Source organism: Barbus barbus (assembly GCF_936440315.1).
Source record: "Barbus barbus genome assembly, chromosome: 28".
In the NCBI taxonomy this organism is placed as follows: Eukaryota; Metazoa; Chordata; class Actinopteri; order Cypriniformes; family Cyprinidae; genus Barbus; species Barbus barbus.
The window spans coordinates 29,607,000-29,628,312 of NC_136756.1; the positions used below are offsets into that span (position 1 = coordinate 29,607,000).

The window sequence follows — 21,313 nt, forward strand, 5'->3', positions numbered from 1 at the left end:
GGAAACCCAAACAAATCACCACTAAACAACTGTGCTCAGAATCCCACTGTGCCTAGTCAAATAATAATAATACTAAAATTGGATAAAACATTATATATTTATTATGCAATTATTATTATATTGTCATTTTTTATAGCTAATTATTAAGTTTTGTTATTGTTACAATAATTGTTGTTATTATTATAATAATTATTACATAACTATATGTGACCCTGGACCACAAAACCAGTCTTAAGTCGCTGGGGTATATTTGTAGCAATAGCCTAAAATACACTGTATGATTCAAAATTATAGATTTTTCTTTTATGCCAAAAATGATTAGGACATTAAGTAAAAATCATGTTCCATAAAGATATTTAGTAAATTTCCTACCGTAAATATATAAAAACCTAATTTTTGATTAGTAATATGCATTGCTAAGAACTTAATTTGGACAACTTTAAAGGCGATTTTCTCAATATTTAGATTTTTTTGCACCCTCAGATTTTCAAATAGTTGTATCTCGGCCTATCCTAACAAACCATACATCAATGAACTCATTGAATCACTAAACAATGGTGGTGATTGACAAACTAAACTAATTAAATTAATTTTCATAAATGTAAAAGTCACCACTGTTTTTTTTTTCTTCTACATTTTTTATATGTGTGTGTGTGTATTGTGTGGGGAATGTGGCCGTGTCTGCATGATTATAATATGTATGGACGCACATCAGCGTGTTTATTAGCGACTCTATGACGGCTATCATTGTGATTCATTGATCAGCTATTATTGATTATATGGCCCATCTGTTTGATTATAATCTGAATGGAAGCACATCAGCGTGTGTTTACTGACTCTATGACCATGTCTGGCAATATCACTTCACGTCTGGCAGTGATATTTATCATTGTAATAACGAATAACGAAGAATACTTCAGTATACATACTATATACAAAGCATTTTTTTTCCATTTTTTTTCCTTTTTTATTACTCAAATAATTATTTTTGTATTTTTTAGTGCTCAAATAAATCTGTCTATTATTTTATAATTGAAAAACTATGCAGGAACATGTATAATGACTAAAATAGCTTGTATAATTCTGTAATCCATTTGGTGGTTATTTTTCCTCAAACAGGGGGGTGGGGGGCACTATAAATAGTTTCAGAAAAAATATTGCAGGAATCTCATTTTTCATGGTATCTTCTTCAAATTTGAAATATGAACTGATGAGACACATGGCTTTCGATCCATTACTTTTCTGGATTGCTCCAGGACTTATTTCATGTATTTGTATATGAAATAAAAAAACATTCAGTGTGGAAAAATATTTTTCAAGGCACGTCAGTGTCTATAACTTTTTATCTTTTTGAGCATTATCAACTCTGGATGATAGATAGTAAAGCCCAGAGTCTCTTCTTTCCAAAGATACCTAATTTGTTTGTGTAAGCACACTTTGTCACAAACTGTTACCATTTTAATTCAGGTAGGTTATTTTCACCTGCGAGGCCCTAAATGGGGTTGAAGGTTAACAGGTTAATGCTACAAACAACAGCACTTCAGAAAACCTTTGAGAAAAAGAAAGAAAGAAACACTTGATATTGTCACGTGTTGGTTTCAGTTTAGTTCCTGTTTGTCCTTATTTGGTCAGCTTCCTGTCATTAGTTAATCATCATTTATTCCATTCACCTGTTTTGTATTAATCATCTCGTTTGTTCCTTTGATGTCCAGTCCCTTTATAAGTCCTCAGTTCTTCCTTAGTCTTTGTCTTGGTTAATGTTTATAATGGCCAATGTGTGTTGAAGCCTATTAAATACTCCTTTACGCCTACTCCTGTCTCTGTGCGATACCTCTACAACCACTTACCGTTACAGAAACCAAGACCAAACTGAAAATGGTGATCGCAGAGCGCTTTGCCGTCCTGGCCCGCCGAGATCTCCCATGGCCCGAGTTTGCGAAAGAGTTCAGGATCGGGCTAATTACTATTGCCCCGTGGACCTCCCAGACACCTCCGGACTCAGCTGGAGGGAAGGTTTCCTCCGGTGTCTGGAGCGTGTCCTGCCCCGATCCAGAACCAACTCGCCGACCGCAGCTCGCTCCAGTCCGCCGTCCGCGGCTCCGAAGTCAAGCCTGTCATCGTTCGCGGCTCTCACATGTCCACCGCCGTCCGCGGCTCTCCCTCGTCCGCCACCGTCTGCGGCTCCGAACCTAAGCCCGCCGCCGTTCACGGCCAACCCAGGCCCGCTGTCAGAGATTATGGCAAACCCGCCGGCTGAGAATATGGCAAGCCCGCTTGTCATTGTTCACCCAAGGCTGGTGCCCGCTCCTTGCAAGTGCCCTCCAGTGACTGCTCCTCGCATGAACCCTCCTATGAATCCGCTGGTCCCGTCCAGCCCTCCTTAGTCTCTGTTGGTCCCGTCCAGCTCTCCTTCGTCTCTGTTGGTCCCGTCCAGTTCTCCGTCGTCTCTGCTGGTTCTGTCCAGCTCCGCGCTTCCAGAGCGCCTCCAAGAGTATGCGCTTCCAGAGCACCCCCAAGAGTCCACTCCTCTAGAGCGCCCGCCAGAGCCTTTTTCTCTTGAATTGCTCCCAGAGGGGAACCTCCCCAAGAATATTTTTTTTGGGGGGGGGGGGGGATCATATAGTCACTGCCTGTGTGGCCAGGCCAAGGGCCAAGGCGTCGCCATGTCCCGCCATGGCCTCCTGAGTCTCCTGATCCTCCATGGCCGTCCAAGCTCCCTGATCCGCCATGGCTCCCGGAATCCCCTGATCTGCCCTGGCCTCCCGAGTCTCCTGATCCGCCCTGGAGGCTTCACTTGTCTCCTCCCTGTCCGGGCGCCCACCCCCGATGTGACTGATACGGTGCGAGACGCACCTTCCGGGAGGGGGGCGATATGTCACGTGTTGGTTTCAGCTTAGTTCCTGTTTGTCCTTATTTGGTCGGTTTCCTGTCATTAGTTAATCATCGTTTATTCCATTCAACTGTTTTGTATTAATCATCTCATTTGTTCCTTTGTTACAGTCCCTTTACAAGTCCTCAGTTCTCCCTTAGTCTTTGTCTTGGTTTAATGTTTATAATGGTCAATGTGTGTTGAAGCCTATTAAATACTCCTTTACATCTACTCCTGTCTCCGTGCGATACCTCTACAGATACAGTAGTCAACATTTGAAATGGATAAATAAAAGTTAATCAAAGTTGTCCTAAGACAAGAACAGGTATTGTTTTGGTTTTAGGACAACTTTGATTAAAGGTTTTGATCCACTTCAAATGTTGACTACTGTAAATATTTACTTCCGGTTCGCATATAACGGCTGTAAAATGAGAGAGAAACTCCTGATTCGTCTGTGATTTTCACAAATTATTCAATCTCTCAAAAAACCCAAACAAAAAACACTGAATAAAACATGTTCATTTTGCTCCATAGCAGCAGGAAACTGAATCTCACATCACACTAAATGAATCTGTTTACTCATGAAAACACTTCATCATCATGTTAGTGGCTCACTGTTGCATTATCATCTTCAGATATGATGATCTGACTCGAAGCGCAAACGCACATCCATAAGCACATGAATCACACACACGATGGACGATCCAGACGGGAACGGTTTAATGCTCTCTGCAGGTTCCTCTGCTGCTCAACATAAAGGATTTAAAGGATTAGAGAAAATAATCTCAATGATCCCATTACAGTATCTACAGCGCTGACATATGGCATGAGCACTGGAAACACAAACATTAGTGTTATTTTACTCTCACTGATATACTATCATAGCTTTTACTCGTATTCTAAATTAGATTTTATTTTTATACTTTCTGCTTTCACTCTAATTTCAAAGTTTTTGTTATTTTTATTTAGTATTAGTATATTTTAATATTATTAGTTATTTTAGCATCACTGATATACTAGTTTTTGTTAATATTTTAAATTAGATTTTATTTTTCTATTTCCAGTTTTCATTTTAATTTAATAATTAGTTTAATAAATTGGTCGTTTTTTTGTCAATTTTATTTAGTTATTTAGTATGTCTTTTATTTGAGTGTTATTTTAGTATTACTGATATACTATTACAGTTTTTATAAATATTTTGAATTACTTCGATTTTAATTTTCATATATCTTTTCTTAATATATTTTGTTTTTGTCATTTATTCATTTTAGTATCACTTATATACTATTAGAGTTTTTGCTAATATTTTGAATTTGATTTTTATATTTTCATTTTAATTTTAGCCAAAGCATCAGTAATTTTGTTGTGTTTTTATCATTTTTATTTAGTTATTTTAGTTCATCAGCTTGAAATTATAAATATTGCTTTGGCAACTAGTGGAAATAAATAAATAAATAAAACTTCTCTAATATTTTATTATTATATTACTTCATGTAACAAAAATTATATTTTACAGTTTTATAAATAGTGGTCAGCTGAGCTGATGCAATTGCCAAGAATTACTGTTTCGGTCCGTTTTAAGATTTTCCATGCATTTCCAAATAAAATAAAATAAGCATCAAATATTTCTGTGCATTTCACCACCAGAATCCATGCACATATTCCCACAATCAGCAATTAATTTGGACTACATGCAATCTACTGTATATCTAGAGTTCCATTCAATATTTCCCTGCAAAGGCCAGCGAGTCCGTTTCCACACACACCTGCGGGCTTTTACTTCAGTCCTCAGTTATTTGATCCAAACATTTCAGCAGACAGATGTAAAAATGACTGCATGGACTGAAATAATGATGCGTTTGAGGGTCTTTAAAATGATTGAGGTGGGCTTATAAAAACACGGTCACATGACCTCAGACAGACACAGAAACCGCTGCACACTAGTTAGTGGTCTGAAATATGACATGCTAAAGAAACCCACGTCTCGGTGTATTTATATCACTGTTACAGCAGCTGCTTCAATGAAAAACATCTCCACCTCAGTCATGATGAAGATCATGAACTACATGACTATTATTAGCTTCATAATCATCCTGCTATGATGTTTTTCTTGAAGAATGACAGTGCTTGAAGAATAAAGATCTGCTTCTTCCTCTCATTTAAGTACATTGCAAATACAAATACATACAAGACTAACTTTTTTTATCCAAGTAAAATGTTAAATTAAAAATAAACAATCAAGCGTAAAGCAAGTCTGAATAAGCGTATTTACACAGCCTATTGTGAAGGACTGCCTCATGAATATTAATTAGGTCACTTTAATGGACAGTCCAGTAAAGTTCTCTAGCAATGTCAGCATGACCTAATTAATATTCATGAATCTCAGTTCAATACGATGACATCAAGAGCAGTCAGTCAGTGACCCGCCCACTTGATCCGCCTCAAATAAAACACTCCATCTGTGACTATAATGCACAGCCGTTCACTGACTAAACACCAGTCAAGCTGGAACAGACAGTGATGATGATATAAATAAACATAAATATAAATGACCTCAGAGAGGATTTACACACACACAGATGAAGCACTGATGACCTAAAACAAAGCTAAACCTGAAACCCAAATCAAATCAATAAATAATAGAATAAAATAAAGTGCAAGAATAACATACACACACAGATGAAGCACTTATGCTAATAAACTAAAACCAAAAACTAAACCTACACTGTAAAAAATGTCAGACCTCCCAACTCAGAATTTTCTAGTGACTGATTACATCTAAATTTTTCCATTGGCCCAACTGCAATTTCTGCTATCAATTGTGGCAACAGTCTGTTAACATTGGCTCAATGAGAAATAATATGTTGAGCCAATGGAAAAATTTAGATGTAATCAGTCACTAGAAAATTCTGAGTTGGGAGGTCTGAAATGTTTTACAGTGTAAAACCTGTAATCTAAAACCTATATGAATAACTAATAAATAAAATTACAAGAATAAAAGAAAAAAAGAAAAAAATGTACAAGAATAACATACACAGGGATGAAGAACTGATGCGAAGTAAACTAAAAATTTAACTAAAAATAAACAAAACCTAAACCAAAAAATAAAATATAATAAAACACAAAATTCTCTCTCTCTCTCACACACACACACACACACACACACACACACACACTTTAAAGAAAACACCATTTAGTATGTTTTTTTAAGCCTTTTGAATTACGGGGACATAGGCAGTGTCCTCATAAACCACCTTCATATTGTAATACCTCTGTCATACCCATGTCATTATACACATTTGTGTCCTCATAAACCACATAAACACACACACACACACACACACTTCTGTACCTAAACTAAACAAAAAAAAAACATCTATTCTTAAAACAAAACCTGAACTGAAACCTAAAACCCAAAACACCAAACCAATCAACTAATCAATCAATCAAAATAACATGAAAAACTACATAGAATCAAGTTTAAATTTATGAGAAAGAAATCATGAAAATGGCCAAGGCATCACTAATTCAAAGTCAGCTGGAAATGAAGGCCAGCACTAACGGGTCATTACACATACATGGCGTCTCTTCAGAAGGACAACAGAATATTCTCTGCTAAGAAAAATATGACATGAGGGCAAAATACATTTGATGTTTGTCCTTTTCCAGTGACCATAAAGTACATTTCACTCTAGACTGCGTTTGGCTCGCATACGTTTATTTAATATCACTTACAGTCTCTCTGAAACATCCGCCTTCATTAATACTGGGTTTGTTGTCCAATGAAAGCTTGCATTTTTATGGGCAATAAAACCTTGTTTCAGCCAAAATATAAATATTGTAGCCAACATGCAGAACGACGTGCGTCACGACTGTAAAAGCCCTGAAATGTCTTGAACAGGAACGCTGTTGTTTCTACCTGCAGGAGTCTGTCCTGAACTCTTACATCACCCTATACGGCCAGAAAGAGAACCATTCAGAGAAATTAATTTGAAAACAACAATCTGAAGGCCTTTTCCCTGGAGACGTGACAATTATAATCCTCAAAACACACATAATGAAGAATATTTTAACATGATGTGCTAATATAATTCACTCAAACTCACACAGTCATTCATCGTTCATGCTGTGATGCTGGGGGGTTGCTATGCAGTTACTAGGGTTCTGTGGGTGGTTGGCAGTGTTGCTAGGGAGTTGTTACAGTCTTCAGGGTGGTGGTTGCTAGGGTGTTCCAGTGGTGTTGCGCTTGGTTTCCAGGGTGTTGCTTTGCAGTTGCACCATCTTTTGGGTGGTGGTTGCTAGGGTGTTGCTGTGCAGTTGTTATGGTGTTGTGGGTGGTTGCTTGGGCATTGCTAAGCAGTTGCTATAGTCTTCTAGGTGGTGGTTGCTAGGGTGTTGCTCTGTCATTGCTATGGTGTTGTGAGTGGGTGCTAGGGCATTGCTATGGTGTTGTCAGTGATTGTCAGGTGTTGCTATAAGGCTGCTAGGGTGTCGTGGGTGATTTCCAGGGTGTTGCTCTGCAGTTGCTATGGGGTTGTGGGTGATTTCCAGGGTGTTGCAGTGCAGTTGCTATGGAGTTGTCAGTGATTGCCAGGTGTTGCTATAAGGCTGATAGGGTTATGTGGGTGGCTGCTGGGGTGCTGCTGTGCAGTTGCTACAGTGTTGTGGGTGGTTGTCAGAGCATTACTAAGCAGTTGCGATGGTGTTCTGGGTGGTTGCCAGGGTGTTACTAAATGACTGCTATGGTCTTCTGGTTGGTGGTCGCTAGGGTGTTGCTATGATGTTGTGGGTAGTTTCCAGGGTATTGTGGTGAAGTTTTTCTAGGTGTTGCCAGGGCATTACAAAGCAGTTGCTATTATGTTCTGGCTGGTTGCTGAAGTGCTGCTATGTGGTTGCTAGGGTGTTGTAGTGCTGTAAGGTGATGTAAGGACACAGTGATTCATCAGTCCTGTTTCCGGGTTTGTCTGCAGCATCAGACTCTAGATCCGTGCCTCTCAGACTAAAAATCCAGCCAGGGATCTGCTCTAAATTGTGTCTAATTTGGAGGAAAATATGCTTTTATTGCACAATTGAAAATAAGCACTTATTTTGAACAGACACATCCCAAAGCACGCTGAAATCCACCCTCTGACTTATCATCAAAAGCGTATAAAGTATCTTTCCCCGGAAAGTAATTTCCCACCAAAAATGGATTTAAAAGTCGATTTTCTAAGATGCTAATAAACTAATTCCAGCCCGACGCAAGGCAGAGCTTTTCAATTCCGGCTCGCTTTGCTCAGATTTGTTCTACATGATGACTGGAACACAGAAGGGAAATCTCTCAAACTCTCTGCGTTTCAGGACAAAAACACCTTCCTCATATTTTACAAAAGTAAATGACTGCAAAGTGAAAATACAGTCAACATCATTTCAGTTATTAACACAGAGCAGAACGAATCACACGCATTAGCAAAGCCACTGAATGGTGTTAATTGCTGGAGTGTAAATAGCAGTAATACTAATTACGATAACGATTGTAATAATCACACCTAAGCGAGGCACACACACACACACACACACACAGAGCTACTAGTGATTGCAATCACTGGTAATTACAATGAAGTCTCTAAGTGTTCTGTTTCTCACATTGTTCAAATAAATGACGTTTGAGATACTGAGATACCTGGAGACATTCACACACGTCCTGAAGGAGACTTTAAATGTCTGTGATCACAGCCACAGAAAACAGCCTTCAGCTGTTCAGAGAATACATGTCTGTTCCTACATAATGTGTCTGAAATCAACTGAAGTCAGGTTTTCTGTAAGGGAAAGTGTGTATTTGAGGTGCACTGACTGCTCACCATGTTTTTTACGCAAGACACAACAGGTAAACATGCAAGTAATATATCTCACCATACTTCCCCAGCTGACTGATTACTTTTAAGAACTGCACAGTTTTGTGACGTTAACACTTAACTGTGATGTTGTCTTTCCACTAGTCTAAATCAACATGTAATGGAAAGCCAAATAGCCCAAAAACTCTAAACTTACCAGTACATGAAAAAAACTATGGATTTGCCAGTAGTGTCTTCGCTTTTGAGAAAATCCTACAGTATGCCAAATACATTTTTTTTAAAAGTACAAATATTACCGTGAACACACACCCGGAGCAGTGGGCAGCATTTATGCTGCGGCGCCCGGGGAGCAGTTGGGGGTTCGGTGCCTTGCTCAAGGGCACCTCAGTCGTGGTATTGAGGGTGGAGAGAGCGCTGGACATTCACTCCCCCCACCTACAATCCCTGCCGGCCCGAGACTCGAACCCGCAACCTTTGGATTACGAGTCTGACTCTCTAACGATTAGGCCACGACTTCCCTGCCATTATAAAATGCCATTGAAAGCAGTTCTAGATTAACTTTAGTGCATCACACCACAGGAAGTTTTCTGTCTGCTCAAACAATTTAGTCACGAAGGAATCACATTCCAGAATGGAAATGAGTAGCTGTCAGAGAGTTGCTATGAGGTTGCATTTGTGTTCTGAATGGTTGCTAGGGTGTTGATATGAAGTTGCTAGTAATGGCTGCAGTTGCTGGGTGTTGCTATGGTGTTTTGGCTGGTTGCCAGGTCATTGCTATGGTGTTCTGGGTGGTTACCAGGACGTTGCTATGCACTTTCTAACTGGTTGCCGTGGTGTTACTAAGTGGTTGCTATGAAGTTCTGGGTGGTTGTAGAGTGTTGCTATGCAGTTGCTATGGCATTCTGGTTGGTTTCCAAGGCATTGCCAGAGTGTTGCTATGTGGTTGTTATGATGTTATGGTGTTGCTATGTGGTTGATAGAATACTGTGGGTGGTTGCCAGAGTGTAGTTATGCAGCTGCTATGGCGTTCTAGTTGGTTTCAAGGGCACTGCAAGAGTAATTGCAAGAATAGTTGCCAGAGTGTTGCTATGTAGTTGTTATGGTCTTCTGGGTAGTTGTTAGGGTGCTGCTACAAGATTGACAGGGTGTTGCTGTGTAATTGCTATGGTCTTCTGGGTAGTTGCTAGGGTATTGCCATGGTCTTCTGGGTGGTTGCCTGGGTCTTGCCACAAGATTGAAAGGGTGTTGCTGTGTAGTTGCTATGGTCTTCTGGCTGGTTGCCAGAGTATTGCTATGTGGTTGCTATGTTTTTGTGGGTGGTTGCCATTGTGTTGCTATGATGTTTGTACACCAATCACAAAAAAGTGTTAATTTCAGAATGAGAGTAGAAGCCATCAAATCTTTCCCAATCCTCGCTGAGGTCACAAGGACCATCACTAATTCAAACTTGATCATCATCATACATGAAGTACATCTGATCCAGGAGCTGTTCCTCAGACTTTATCAACCAAAACCAGCTGCCAGGTGACCATCAAAACTGATCTGAGGTCAGCTGAAGGCGTCCTTGAGAACGAGACGCCTCTCCATCTGTATTCAGCTCCCAGCACCCCTGTGTGCGACTGAGGACAGTTCAACGGATTACAGACAAAGCGCAAATATTTACATGCAAGACTTCGACCGGAAGGAATTGATACATGCAACATTGTGGAGAAGGACAAGAGATGATAATCTGTGACGAGAGCATCATAACGTCTCAAAAAGCCCAAGCAAACGTCCTCAGGTCATTCATTAAATATGAGTTAAGCTATTTGATCAAAAATACAGTAAAAATTGTGAAATATTATTCCAATTTAAAACAGCTGTTTTCTATGTGAAAATGTGTTAAACTGTAATTTATTTCTGTGATCAAAGCTGATGCTGGTGATGTTTATTATTATATGATGTCGCTTCAAGAGAAGTCATGTGACCCTATGCTGGTTTCCTGTTCCTCACACATTCAACACACACACACACACACACACACACACACACACGTTTGTTTCTGTGAATTGTGGGGGATTCCCATAGACTTCTATTACTCTTATACTGACCAAAAGATATTTTCTATCCCCTAAACCTACCCCTTACAGAAAACCTGTTTGCATTCTTACTCTTTCAGATAAACATCATTTGCTATTCTTAAGAATGTTCTTTTCCCCTCATGGGAAACACAGGTCTTACTATCCTATTTGGTCCCCACGATGTATCATAAACAAATACACACACACGCACACACAGAGCTTTCAAAAGTGGATGAAAATGGCAAATTATTTCACAGCAGGACAAAATGCACAATTTCATCTAAATAAATTAAAGCGTTAAAGCGTGAATCTCTGCCTGCGAGGTGTGACACCAGACACAAACAGTACGTCTGTTTCTGAATGAAGCGCTAAATATGCAAAGACAGAATTATGCTGGAATACACAGACCTGCGTGTGTGTGTGTGTGTGTATGAGTGCGTGTGTCGTTTAATTCCAGTTTCACTGCATTCTGGGAGTGAAGGCAATTGATTTCTGGCTTGGGAGAGAAAGTGATCTGCCATGAAAGATTCGGCTTTAATTGAGTTTCTGTAGATCACTTCACAAACGAACCGATTCCACTTCTGCAAACTGATTCTTCTGTTACGGTCGCAGAGTCTCACTTAAAGGAATACTTCTGAAATGAGACGTTTAATTCAGTCGCTGCACAAAGAAGCCTTTACTAATTCACTTCTATTCAGAAAGGAAATGCTTCAGATGAGTAGCATTCTTAACCTTCAGCTATTCAACTATTAAATATTAAAATCACAGTTCAGCACGTAATGTTACTGCAGTTGATTTTAAGAGTTTAAATGATGAAATTCTATCAGAGAGCTGAGATTTTAAGTTAATATTCTAATAATTTAACCAAATTCAAATTTATTTATTGTATTGTGATATATTATTAAATAAATTAATGATTCTTTTTTATTAATTTATTTTTTAATAATTTAAGAAATAAATGTAATAATTTATGCAGTAATTTAAGAATTTACACATTATTTAATAATTTAATAAACACATTACTGAATAAATAAATGATTATAACGAATTAATGAATAAATAGATCCATTAAGTAATAATTTAATAAAATGTATCCATTTACTTATTTATTAATTTAGTAATTTATTTAATTATTAAATGTAATAATTTATTTATTAATTAATTGTCAATAAATAAATATTATTAATAATTAATCAATTGTATAATTAATAACAATTAATCAATTATTTGATCAATAATTTAGTCGTTTATTTAGTTATTTATGATGCAGCTAAAATATTCAATCTTTTATTTAACATTTTGTTTTAATCATTAACTTTTTATAAAAAGTAAAAAACTCAGTATAGCTGTAAACCAATAAATCTTAAAAATACCTGAAGTATGAGGTTCACAAAACCACTTAAGAGTGATTAAATGTTGAAGTTTAAAAGTTAGTGTCCCTGAAAACAAACAAGAAAAAACACTTTTCAAAGTCGTAAATAAAGCAAAGGTTACTGAAGTATGTTTTACAACACATGTTTACAAATTTACAATTTTATGTCTTTCAACTTCAACATAGTTTAATTCAATGTGTCACTTTGCAATAACCGTGAAATTTACTAGCAATCTCTAGGAGTGTCGAAATGAATCGATGCATTGCGATGCAGACTTATTGTATGTTTTGAAGCTATATTTACTTTTCATTCTTAACAATAATAATTAATTATATATTAATATATTAATCAATCAATTAATTAACAATTATTTTAACAAGTAGCCTGCTTATATAATTTAATAAAAATGCACAAAATAAATTTGATATAATCGTGATGCATTGTGATATCGAATTGAATCGAATCATTGACATGATAATCGTAATCGAATTGAATCGTGAACCCAGTTCCCAGCGATTTCTGAGGGAAATCTTTTTCTACACCACATATTTTTCCAGTGTGAATTCAATCTAGGATCACCGTCATAATAATACGGCTGCATGTTCTTCATGTCTATTCTGTGACACAGTCGGGCTGACGGCAGAAAGAGCCGCGGGTAAACAAACACTGACACGAGTCTGGGGAAACACCAACAGCCTCTCGTCTCATCTGCACATCTTGAGACGAGCTCCTCATCATAATCCAGAACGTCCTTCAGCTGGAGTCTCAGAGCAACACGTCACAAACACAACACTGCCACGAAAACAACAATACAGGCTTTACTGCGGCTCCTGACATCAGCCAGACCTGGAGTCCAGTCTTGTGAAGCTCCGTTTGCGGTTACATTATGATTATTTCAGCCAGAGTCACAGCATCACAAGAGAGGAGCTATAATGCTATGAAAGAGTATTTCAATGCAGCAGAAAAAAAATACATGTCTATCAAGTGAGGAGAACGCAAACAAATGCAAACGCTACCATGCATGCAGGATCTGAAATAACGTTCTTATTTGGTTTGGATTTACAATACCATTCAAAAGTTTGGGGTTGGATTTTTTTATGTTTGTGAAAGAAGTCTCTTCTGCTCATAAAGGCTGTATTTATTTAACAAAAAATACAGTAAAAATGTGAAATATTATTAGTATTTAAAACAGCTGTTTTCTATGTGAATATCTGTTAAACTGTAATTTATTTCTGTGATCTGCAGCTGTATTTTCAGCATCATTACTCCAGTCTTCAGTGTCACATGATCTTCAGAAATCATAATAATATACTGATTTACTATCAACAAACATTTCTGATTATTATCAATGCTGAAAACAGTTGTGCTGCACAATATTTTTGTAGAAACTGATTTTTTTTTTTACAAGATTCTTTGATTAATAGAAAGTTCAAATAAATGAATGACTAAAAATAAATCATTATAAATGTATTTATTAAATATAATTAATTATTTATTTAGTCATTTATTAATTTGGTTATTTGTGATGCAGCTAAACAGATAAAATATAATTTTTTCGTTATTTTAATTTAACATTAAAGCTGAAAGACTGAAAATGTATTTTCTTCTAATGCACTAAAATATTCATTGCTTTATTGATGACTTTGAAAATGAACAGCAATTATTTTAAATGGAAATCTTTTGAAAGATTGTAAATGTGTTTCCGGTCACTTTTGATCAATTTAATGCATCTTTGATTAATCAAATAAATATTTGTAATATAAATTATATAATTATTTTATAAATTATGAAGTAATAAAATGATTATAATCTTACTGACCCCAAACTTTTTGAATGGTAGAGCATATTTGTCCAGAATAAAACACTACTGATGAACCTAAGCATGTGCGGTGAGGAATAAATGAGCTGCTCGTAGAGGAACATCAGGCTGTTTCTGAAAGCAGATGTGATGCACTTCACATCAGGAACTAAAAACCCCTTCAGCATCTCAAATATATGAAGGTCAGCTGCTGGAGACAATTAAGGAGAACTAGACAGGTGCGTTCATGAACAAAACGTAAGTGTTTACCTGTTGTGACGCTCTGGGTGGTTTCTTACTGGGGTCTCAACCTTAAATCTGAGTAAAAGCACTGGTGACTTAAACATGACTGAATCAAACACTGCTGTCAGAGCAAATGCATGTGTTTATGGTGCTCGTGTTTAATTCACAATAATGCTGTAGTAGGTTTCTACACTACACTACAGCTGTAGACGGAGGAGGAACCTCTGAGAGATCTGAGAGAAAGCACATTAATATTTCAGCAGTTTCTGCTCCAGCATCAGTGTGTGACGAGAACATCAGATCAGATCAGCTGCATTATTCCTGAAGTTCACTGGGGACCCAATCACACAGTGCACACACACACACTCACACTCGCTCACACAAACACGCTTGCTCACACGCTCACTCGTTCACACACACACACACACACTCTCTCACACAAACACACACGCACACTCGCTCACACTCATATGCTCACACACTCACTCACACACACACACACACAACCACCTACCCTCACACTCGCTCACAAACACACACACACACTCGCTCACACACTCACATATTCACACACACACACCCTCACACAAACACACACACCCTCACACTCATATGCTCACATACTCACACACACCCTCTCACACAAACACACACACACACGCACACTCGCTCTCACACACACACGCACACCCTCTCACACACACACACACACACACACACACACACGCACACTCGCTCTCACACACACACACACGCACACCCTCTCACACAAACACACACAAACACGCACACTCGCTCTCACACACACACGCACACCCTCTCACACAAACACACACACACACACACACACACACACGCACACTCGCTCTCACACACACCCTCACACACACACTCACTCGCTCGCTCACACACCCTCACACAAACACACACACACTTACTCACACAAACACACACACTCGCGCTCTCTCACACACACACACACACAAACACACACACTCGCTCACACACACTTCAAAATAATCAAGAAGGTAATTGCCACTTTGTATCTCAGAATTCTGACTTTTCCTTTGCAAAATAAAAAATAAAAAAGTCCAAATTGTGATCTAAAAAAAAAAAAAGTCACAATTCCCTTTTTTATTCCGTGGTTTCACTGCATAACAAAATGTTATGTATAATGAAATAGCAGAATTCACAAATATGATTTATTACGAATGCACAACATTAACATTTTGGCCAGTACTAATAAGCTGATAATTATTTTCATTTCATGGCTGATAACCAGTAGTTAGTCAATATAGAAATGTATAGTAAGTAAATTATTTTAATAAATAAAAAATAAACACATTTTAAATAAATAAACAAATAAAATCAGTGATTTCAGGCATCACAATATTGTGATCCAATGTATGAAAAACAGATAATCATTTTGAGAATTGTTGCATTTTAGAGATTTATTTTTGAGATTTGTTACATGTAACTGATTACATTTAACTTTATTATGAGTTTAGTATTTTTTAAGATCAACTTTAAGTGAGATGATGGCTGAATTTAAAACAGGAGAAACAAGCATGAGCAATTAAATATCTAGATACAATTTTGATTTAAAAAAACACTAATAATGTTCCATATGTGATATATTGTGCATTTCTATTTTTCAGTCAGTAAACAGATTAACTTTAATGTAAATGCAATGTTCTCTGGTGTCATCGTGAGCGTTTGCTATCACGCTTTGAATGCAAACGAACGTTACCATAACTCACAGAGCACATGAATATTTAATGAGCTCATCACTGAGGTAGCTGCTGATTGGTCGCCTGCTGCTAAACAACTCGCTGCAACATTCAAACTCTGAACGGCTTCACTATCGACTCCACAAACTCAGATTTACTGGTGTGAAACCCTGGTCAGTCCAGGGTTAAGAGCGCCATTAGCCCGGCGTAAAAAGCCCAGCAGGACACGTCATCGTATGTTTGATCTAGTTCATGTTTATATGTGACTGAGGTGGCCAAATACGTTTTTGCAGCCGCTCTATTAGTTCAGAAGGACACAAGCAAATGATTATTGCTGCTTCTTCATAAATTACATGCAATATGCAGTATGATGTCCTCATTTACACATGCAATTAATTATAAGATAATTCATATCTGATGAGAATATGGTGGGCGTACAATTCATTTGTTCATAATGGCCTAATTAATTCAATGAAGCTCATTTGTAACAGATAGCAATGAATGGGTTTCATCACTGACAAATGATTCTTTAAGACTTTCTTCGAAAATTAGACAATAAAAGTATTAATGTAAAATGATAAAGAAGAAATTAATATGCTGTTGATAATTTGCTCACTGTCTGCTTTGAATTAAGTGTATTATTATTGGCAACATATCATAAACATTTAAGAAGAAGAAATGCAACACTATCTAGAACATTTATATATTAGAATAGATTATTATTAACAATTATAATAATTAACAAAATTAGTAGTAATAATAATAAAAATAACAACAGAAATAATTAGTTCTATTATTATTATTAATGGTATTATTGTCATTATTACTAATAACATACTGCATTAAATCTGAAACTTTAATTAATGCAGAAATTAATGCAGAAATAAATATATAATATATAGCCTATAATAGCTTATATTATTGCTGTGATACACTTTACACCTAAACGTCTTATACTAAATCTAAAACATTTCTTTGGTGAACATAAAATGATTTAAATCTAAATATAAATAATTTACAAAAATACTTGTTAGGCGAAAACTCAGAAGTTTTGTCAAATAAATAAAAAAATATATAAATAAATATAACAAATCATGAAAATCAAGAAAGAAAAAAATAATCAAAGAAATAAAGTCACGTTAAGACTTAATGCATGGATATATATCAGATTTTCTCTCAAAGATTTAGGTTTTTACGTGAATACTAGCCAAGACAGTTATTTTGGCAAAAATGCATGTGTATTTAACCATTATAGAGTGTCTGACAAGTGACTTTCTGTGTGTGTGCATTGACAGAGTAGTACTGCATGATTATTTTGTGGTTAAACGGCAAAATTAAGCAGAATGGCACTCAACGAATCTGGAAAAACTAGAGCTACAAGATCCACTCCATCAGACTGCTCACTAACTAAAACCAAAATAAAACGAACTATTCAACCAGAAATGACTGAAAAAGTGGAAAAAAGAGTAAAGATGCATGTAGCGCAAGATGTACAGAATCCCACAAGAATGCAGAGAAAACACACAATAATGCTTTTTAAAATCCGTTTAGCTGGTGAAGAGGGTTTTGTGTGTTTGCTGACACACACACACACACACACACACACACAGCGTTTGGCAGCGCTCCTGAGCCGCGGCTCTGCCAGCACTCGCTCACACTTCAAACAGCAAACGCAGCCATGAACGCGTGTCAGGAGATCAACCGCGGGCCAAACCTGCAGGGACGCACTTTCTGCATCTTAGATTAGCACGCTGCCCGCGTCTGATTGGACGGACACGCGTGTGATTCACATCACAACAGCCAATGGGATCAAAGTGCCAAAAGTGGTTGAGAGGGAAAAAAAAATTAAGCCAAAAGCAAAGTCATCCGCTGCTTTCTCAAGAACATCATTCTGGAGCCATTTCGTGTTTCCTGCAAGAAGATCCAGTATTAATTTTGCTATGTATGTTCGTTTAATGCAAGATATTGCAACCAGATTGCAGCAGACGAGCATCTTTAACTAATGTGAACGTGAAGCTTAACACATACCAACAACCAGTAATCGATATATTTGCATTGCTTTCTAAGAGTTCATTGATTCAGTCCATAATTCAGCCTCATCACTCCTCTGTAAAATTATAATATAATATAATGTATATCACAATTTTCACAACAATTATAAAAACAATTTGAAAAACCTTTATTTTGGATGTGATTAATCATTTGACAGCACTATAATAAATAAATAAAATAAAAAATTATTTAATTTCAATTTATATTTATATATTACAATTGTACTAAATAAATAAAAAATGGCAGAATTTCAAGGATATTCCACAACAATTCCCGAATAAATGATTTTGTGTTACTCACACTTATTCAGTTTCTCGTCAGACATTTGGTGTAAACATGCATCTGCAGTCATGTATTAAACAATAAATCAACAACTATATTAACAGCACTTCTGCTACTTGTTGCTTTATTTCACCACATTGAATGATTAATATTGATCAGAGGAGGCGTCAGGCTGGCTGCGGATCAGTAACGTGGTGTTAATTAGCAGAAGCTTCTGACGGCAGATGAAGAGCTGCATGTGACACACGTCTGACGAGAGACATCAGTCCGTCAGCTCATGTCTGACACGATCACACATTACTCCACATGGAAAGCATTAGTCAAAGCTGATGATGTCTGTAAACGTTCAGATTAACACGCTTCCTCTGGCTACAGACACACAGCATTCTGATTTCATCTGAATGCATCCAATCTGATTTCACATGCTCTTCTTTCACTTCTTTTTATTTATGCATCCAATTTTTGTGCATGCAAAGTGCAATAGTCAACGTGTTCGAGTGTTTTTGCCTTGATTACACATCTAAAAATACCTAAAAACTATTTCAGCAAATAATGAATAAACAGACAAGTTCATAAGACATAAGATGCATGTAAACATATGAATCATGGCATAGATATTTTTCAGTCTGATTGATAAACTAGTCTTATTCAAAGGTTAACAATGCTAATATCTGACTAATAAACTGATTATTGGATTATCAGATTGAAACTTCAGTCAGATCAAGGCCATCAGTCTTCTTATTAATGGATTATTAGGTTGCATGTAAACACAACCATCGTGCATTACTTAAAAATGATAAAAACAGACCAAGGTATCTCCAAAGAACATCACCAGGGGCCCGATTCATCAAAATCTCAAGAAAAAATTAAGAAATGCCTTAAAATACATCCCCCCCCCCCCCCCCCAAAAAAAAACTATGTTTGCCATTATTTTATTTTATAATGATTAATATTAATATAAAATTTTAGAATTATTACCAACTTATTAATATTATTTTATATTTATATTATTTTCATTTGCTATTATATTATACTCTTTTTTTTAACATTCATGTTCTGCTAAATATATTGTACAGATTGTAAATTTGACATCTAAAATCATTTATATTATTTTTTATTAATTTACTAAATGTGTAACAAAATGTATATACAGTATTTGTTGTTATATTATAATAAACTATTGTTTTCTATCTTTATTTTTTTTATTTCGAACAGTTATGCTCTGTTCTCTATATATAATATAGAACGTAAATGACATCTAAAATAATATTATATTTAATTCTTACTGCAACACGTAACAACATTGTAATTGTATAATGCTTCCTGATAAAGACTCACTGATAATAATAGTGGCTAGTGCTATGTTATAATATAAATTAATTAAATATCTTTCTTGTGGGGATTTGTTTTTTTCTTGGAAGGAACTGTAAGAGGTTTTTGATGTTTTTTTTTGTTTTTTGTTTTTTTAGGAATTCTTAAGTTTTGTCTTTAGAAAAAAAAAATAGAAAAAATATAACATTTTCTTCTAATATTCTTAAGAAATGTTTTTGAATTTTTTTTAATTATTTTTTTTACATTTAACAAAAAAACAAAACAAAAAAGAAATAGCATTTAAGAATAATTTTATTTTTAAGAATATTTAGTGAATCCGACCCAAGAGCTGAGCATAGAGATTGATCCACACCTTCATCTCATCTCAAATTCCCTTCATCCATCCATGATTGTTACACATGAATATTATTATGAGAAAAACCTGGCATCATTACTACTTTCCATCCAGCACAATCTACAGATTTCCCACAATATTTAGCCAGTGAGATCCATCAGCGATTATAGTTCTCCCTCTAAATGAGGCCCAAACCATCCTGAGGTCTGAATGAATCAGAGCACAATCATCATCATCCATGAACATTCAATGAGTGATGAACTCCAAACAGTCCTGTAACCCCATCTGACGAGATAAACCTCTGAGAGACTCAATCCTGACTGAATATGAGCTGCACTCGAGACTGAAGCATCTGAAGCTCTCTTACCTGAGGAGAAGAGGAGGAGGAGGAGGAGGAAGAGGTCAAGAAGCCGTGAAGAAGCAGATACATGGAGAGAGACATAGAGAGCGTTTGATTAGCCGTGAGTTATGATAACAATAATGAGACATAAATATTCATGTGCGTATCGTGTCCCCGGCGGGATGGTGATTCGTGATGTTGATTGTTAAACTGATAATCAGGATCCTCCCCAGGAGAACATCAGCGCATCTTCAGTTATTATTCAGCGCCGCACATCATTATGATGCTGTAAGTCAATAAGTACACTGTGTGCAAACACACACACACACACACGTTCGTTTTTGTGAAAAATGGGAACATCCCATAGGTGTAATGGTTTTTATACTGAACAAACTGTATGTGCTATTGCCCTACACCTAAACTTAGCCCTCACAGGAGACTTTGTGCAGTTTTACAGTCAGGCGCCCCACACACGCACACACAGATTTGAGAATCTGAACGCTGTCTAACAGCAGAAGCGTGACGAGGACTGTGACCAATGCGATTGGACGAGCTCATAAGAGACACGATTCAATCAGAAGAACAGTGTGACTAAATCAGTGCTGATCACACACACCGACCGCTGGAGTCACGCAAAACACTACTAGATCACACTACTGCCGAGAATAAAGATAAGCATTTCAATTATAATGTATATTCATACTACTTAAATGTGACCCTGGACCACAAAACCAGTCATAAACTTTCCATTGATGTATGGTTTGTTAGGATAGGACAATATTTGAAAATCTGGAATCTGAGGGAGCAAAAAAATCATTTCTTAGCAATGCATATTACTAATCAAAAATGAAGTTTTGATATATTTACGGTAGGAAATTTACTAAATATCTTCATGGAACATGATCTTAATATCCTAATGATTTTTGGCATAAAAGAGAAATGTATAATTTTGATCCATACAATGTATTGTTGGCTATTGCTACAGATATACCTGTGTTACTCATGACTGCTTTTGTGCTCATAAACACAAATATTTCTCTAAATGTAAAAACTCGCACAGAATCTG

The 21,313-nt window shown here is 36.6% G+C and overlaps 1 protein-coding gene across 2 annotated transcripts in view; it reads right to left on the reverse strand.

Annotated features, from left to right (window-relative positions):
- The window catches only part of fbxl17 (F-box and leucine-rich repeat protein 17), a 210,893-nt gene that overhangs the window by 92,227 nt on the left and 97,353 nt on the right, over positions 1-21,313 (reverse strand). Inside the window, exon 8 of one of the 2 annotated variants that reach the window (XM_079382562.1) lies at positions 19,658-20,274. The exons of the other annotated variant lie outside the window; for it this stretch is intronic. Within the exon in view, the coding sequence (XP_079238688.1) occupies positions 20,271-20,274 (4 nt within the window). The 3' untranslated portion in view covers positions 19,658-20,270. Of the gene's footprint in view, positions 1-19,657; positions 20,275-21,313 lie in introns of those variants that run through there. 2 annotated transcript variants of the gene reach the window in all.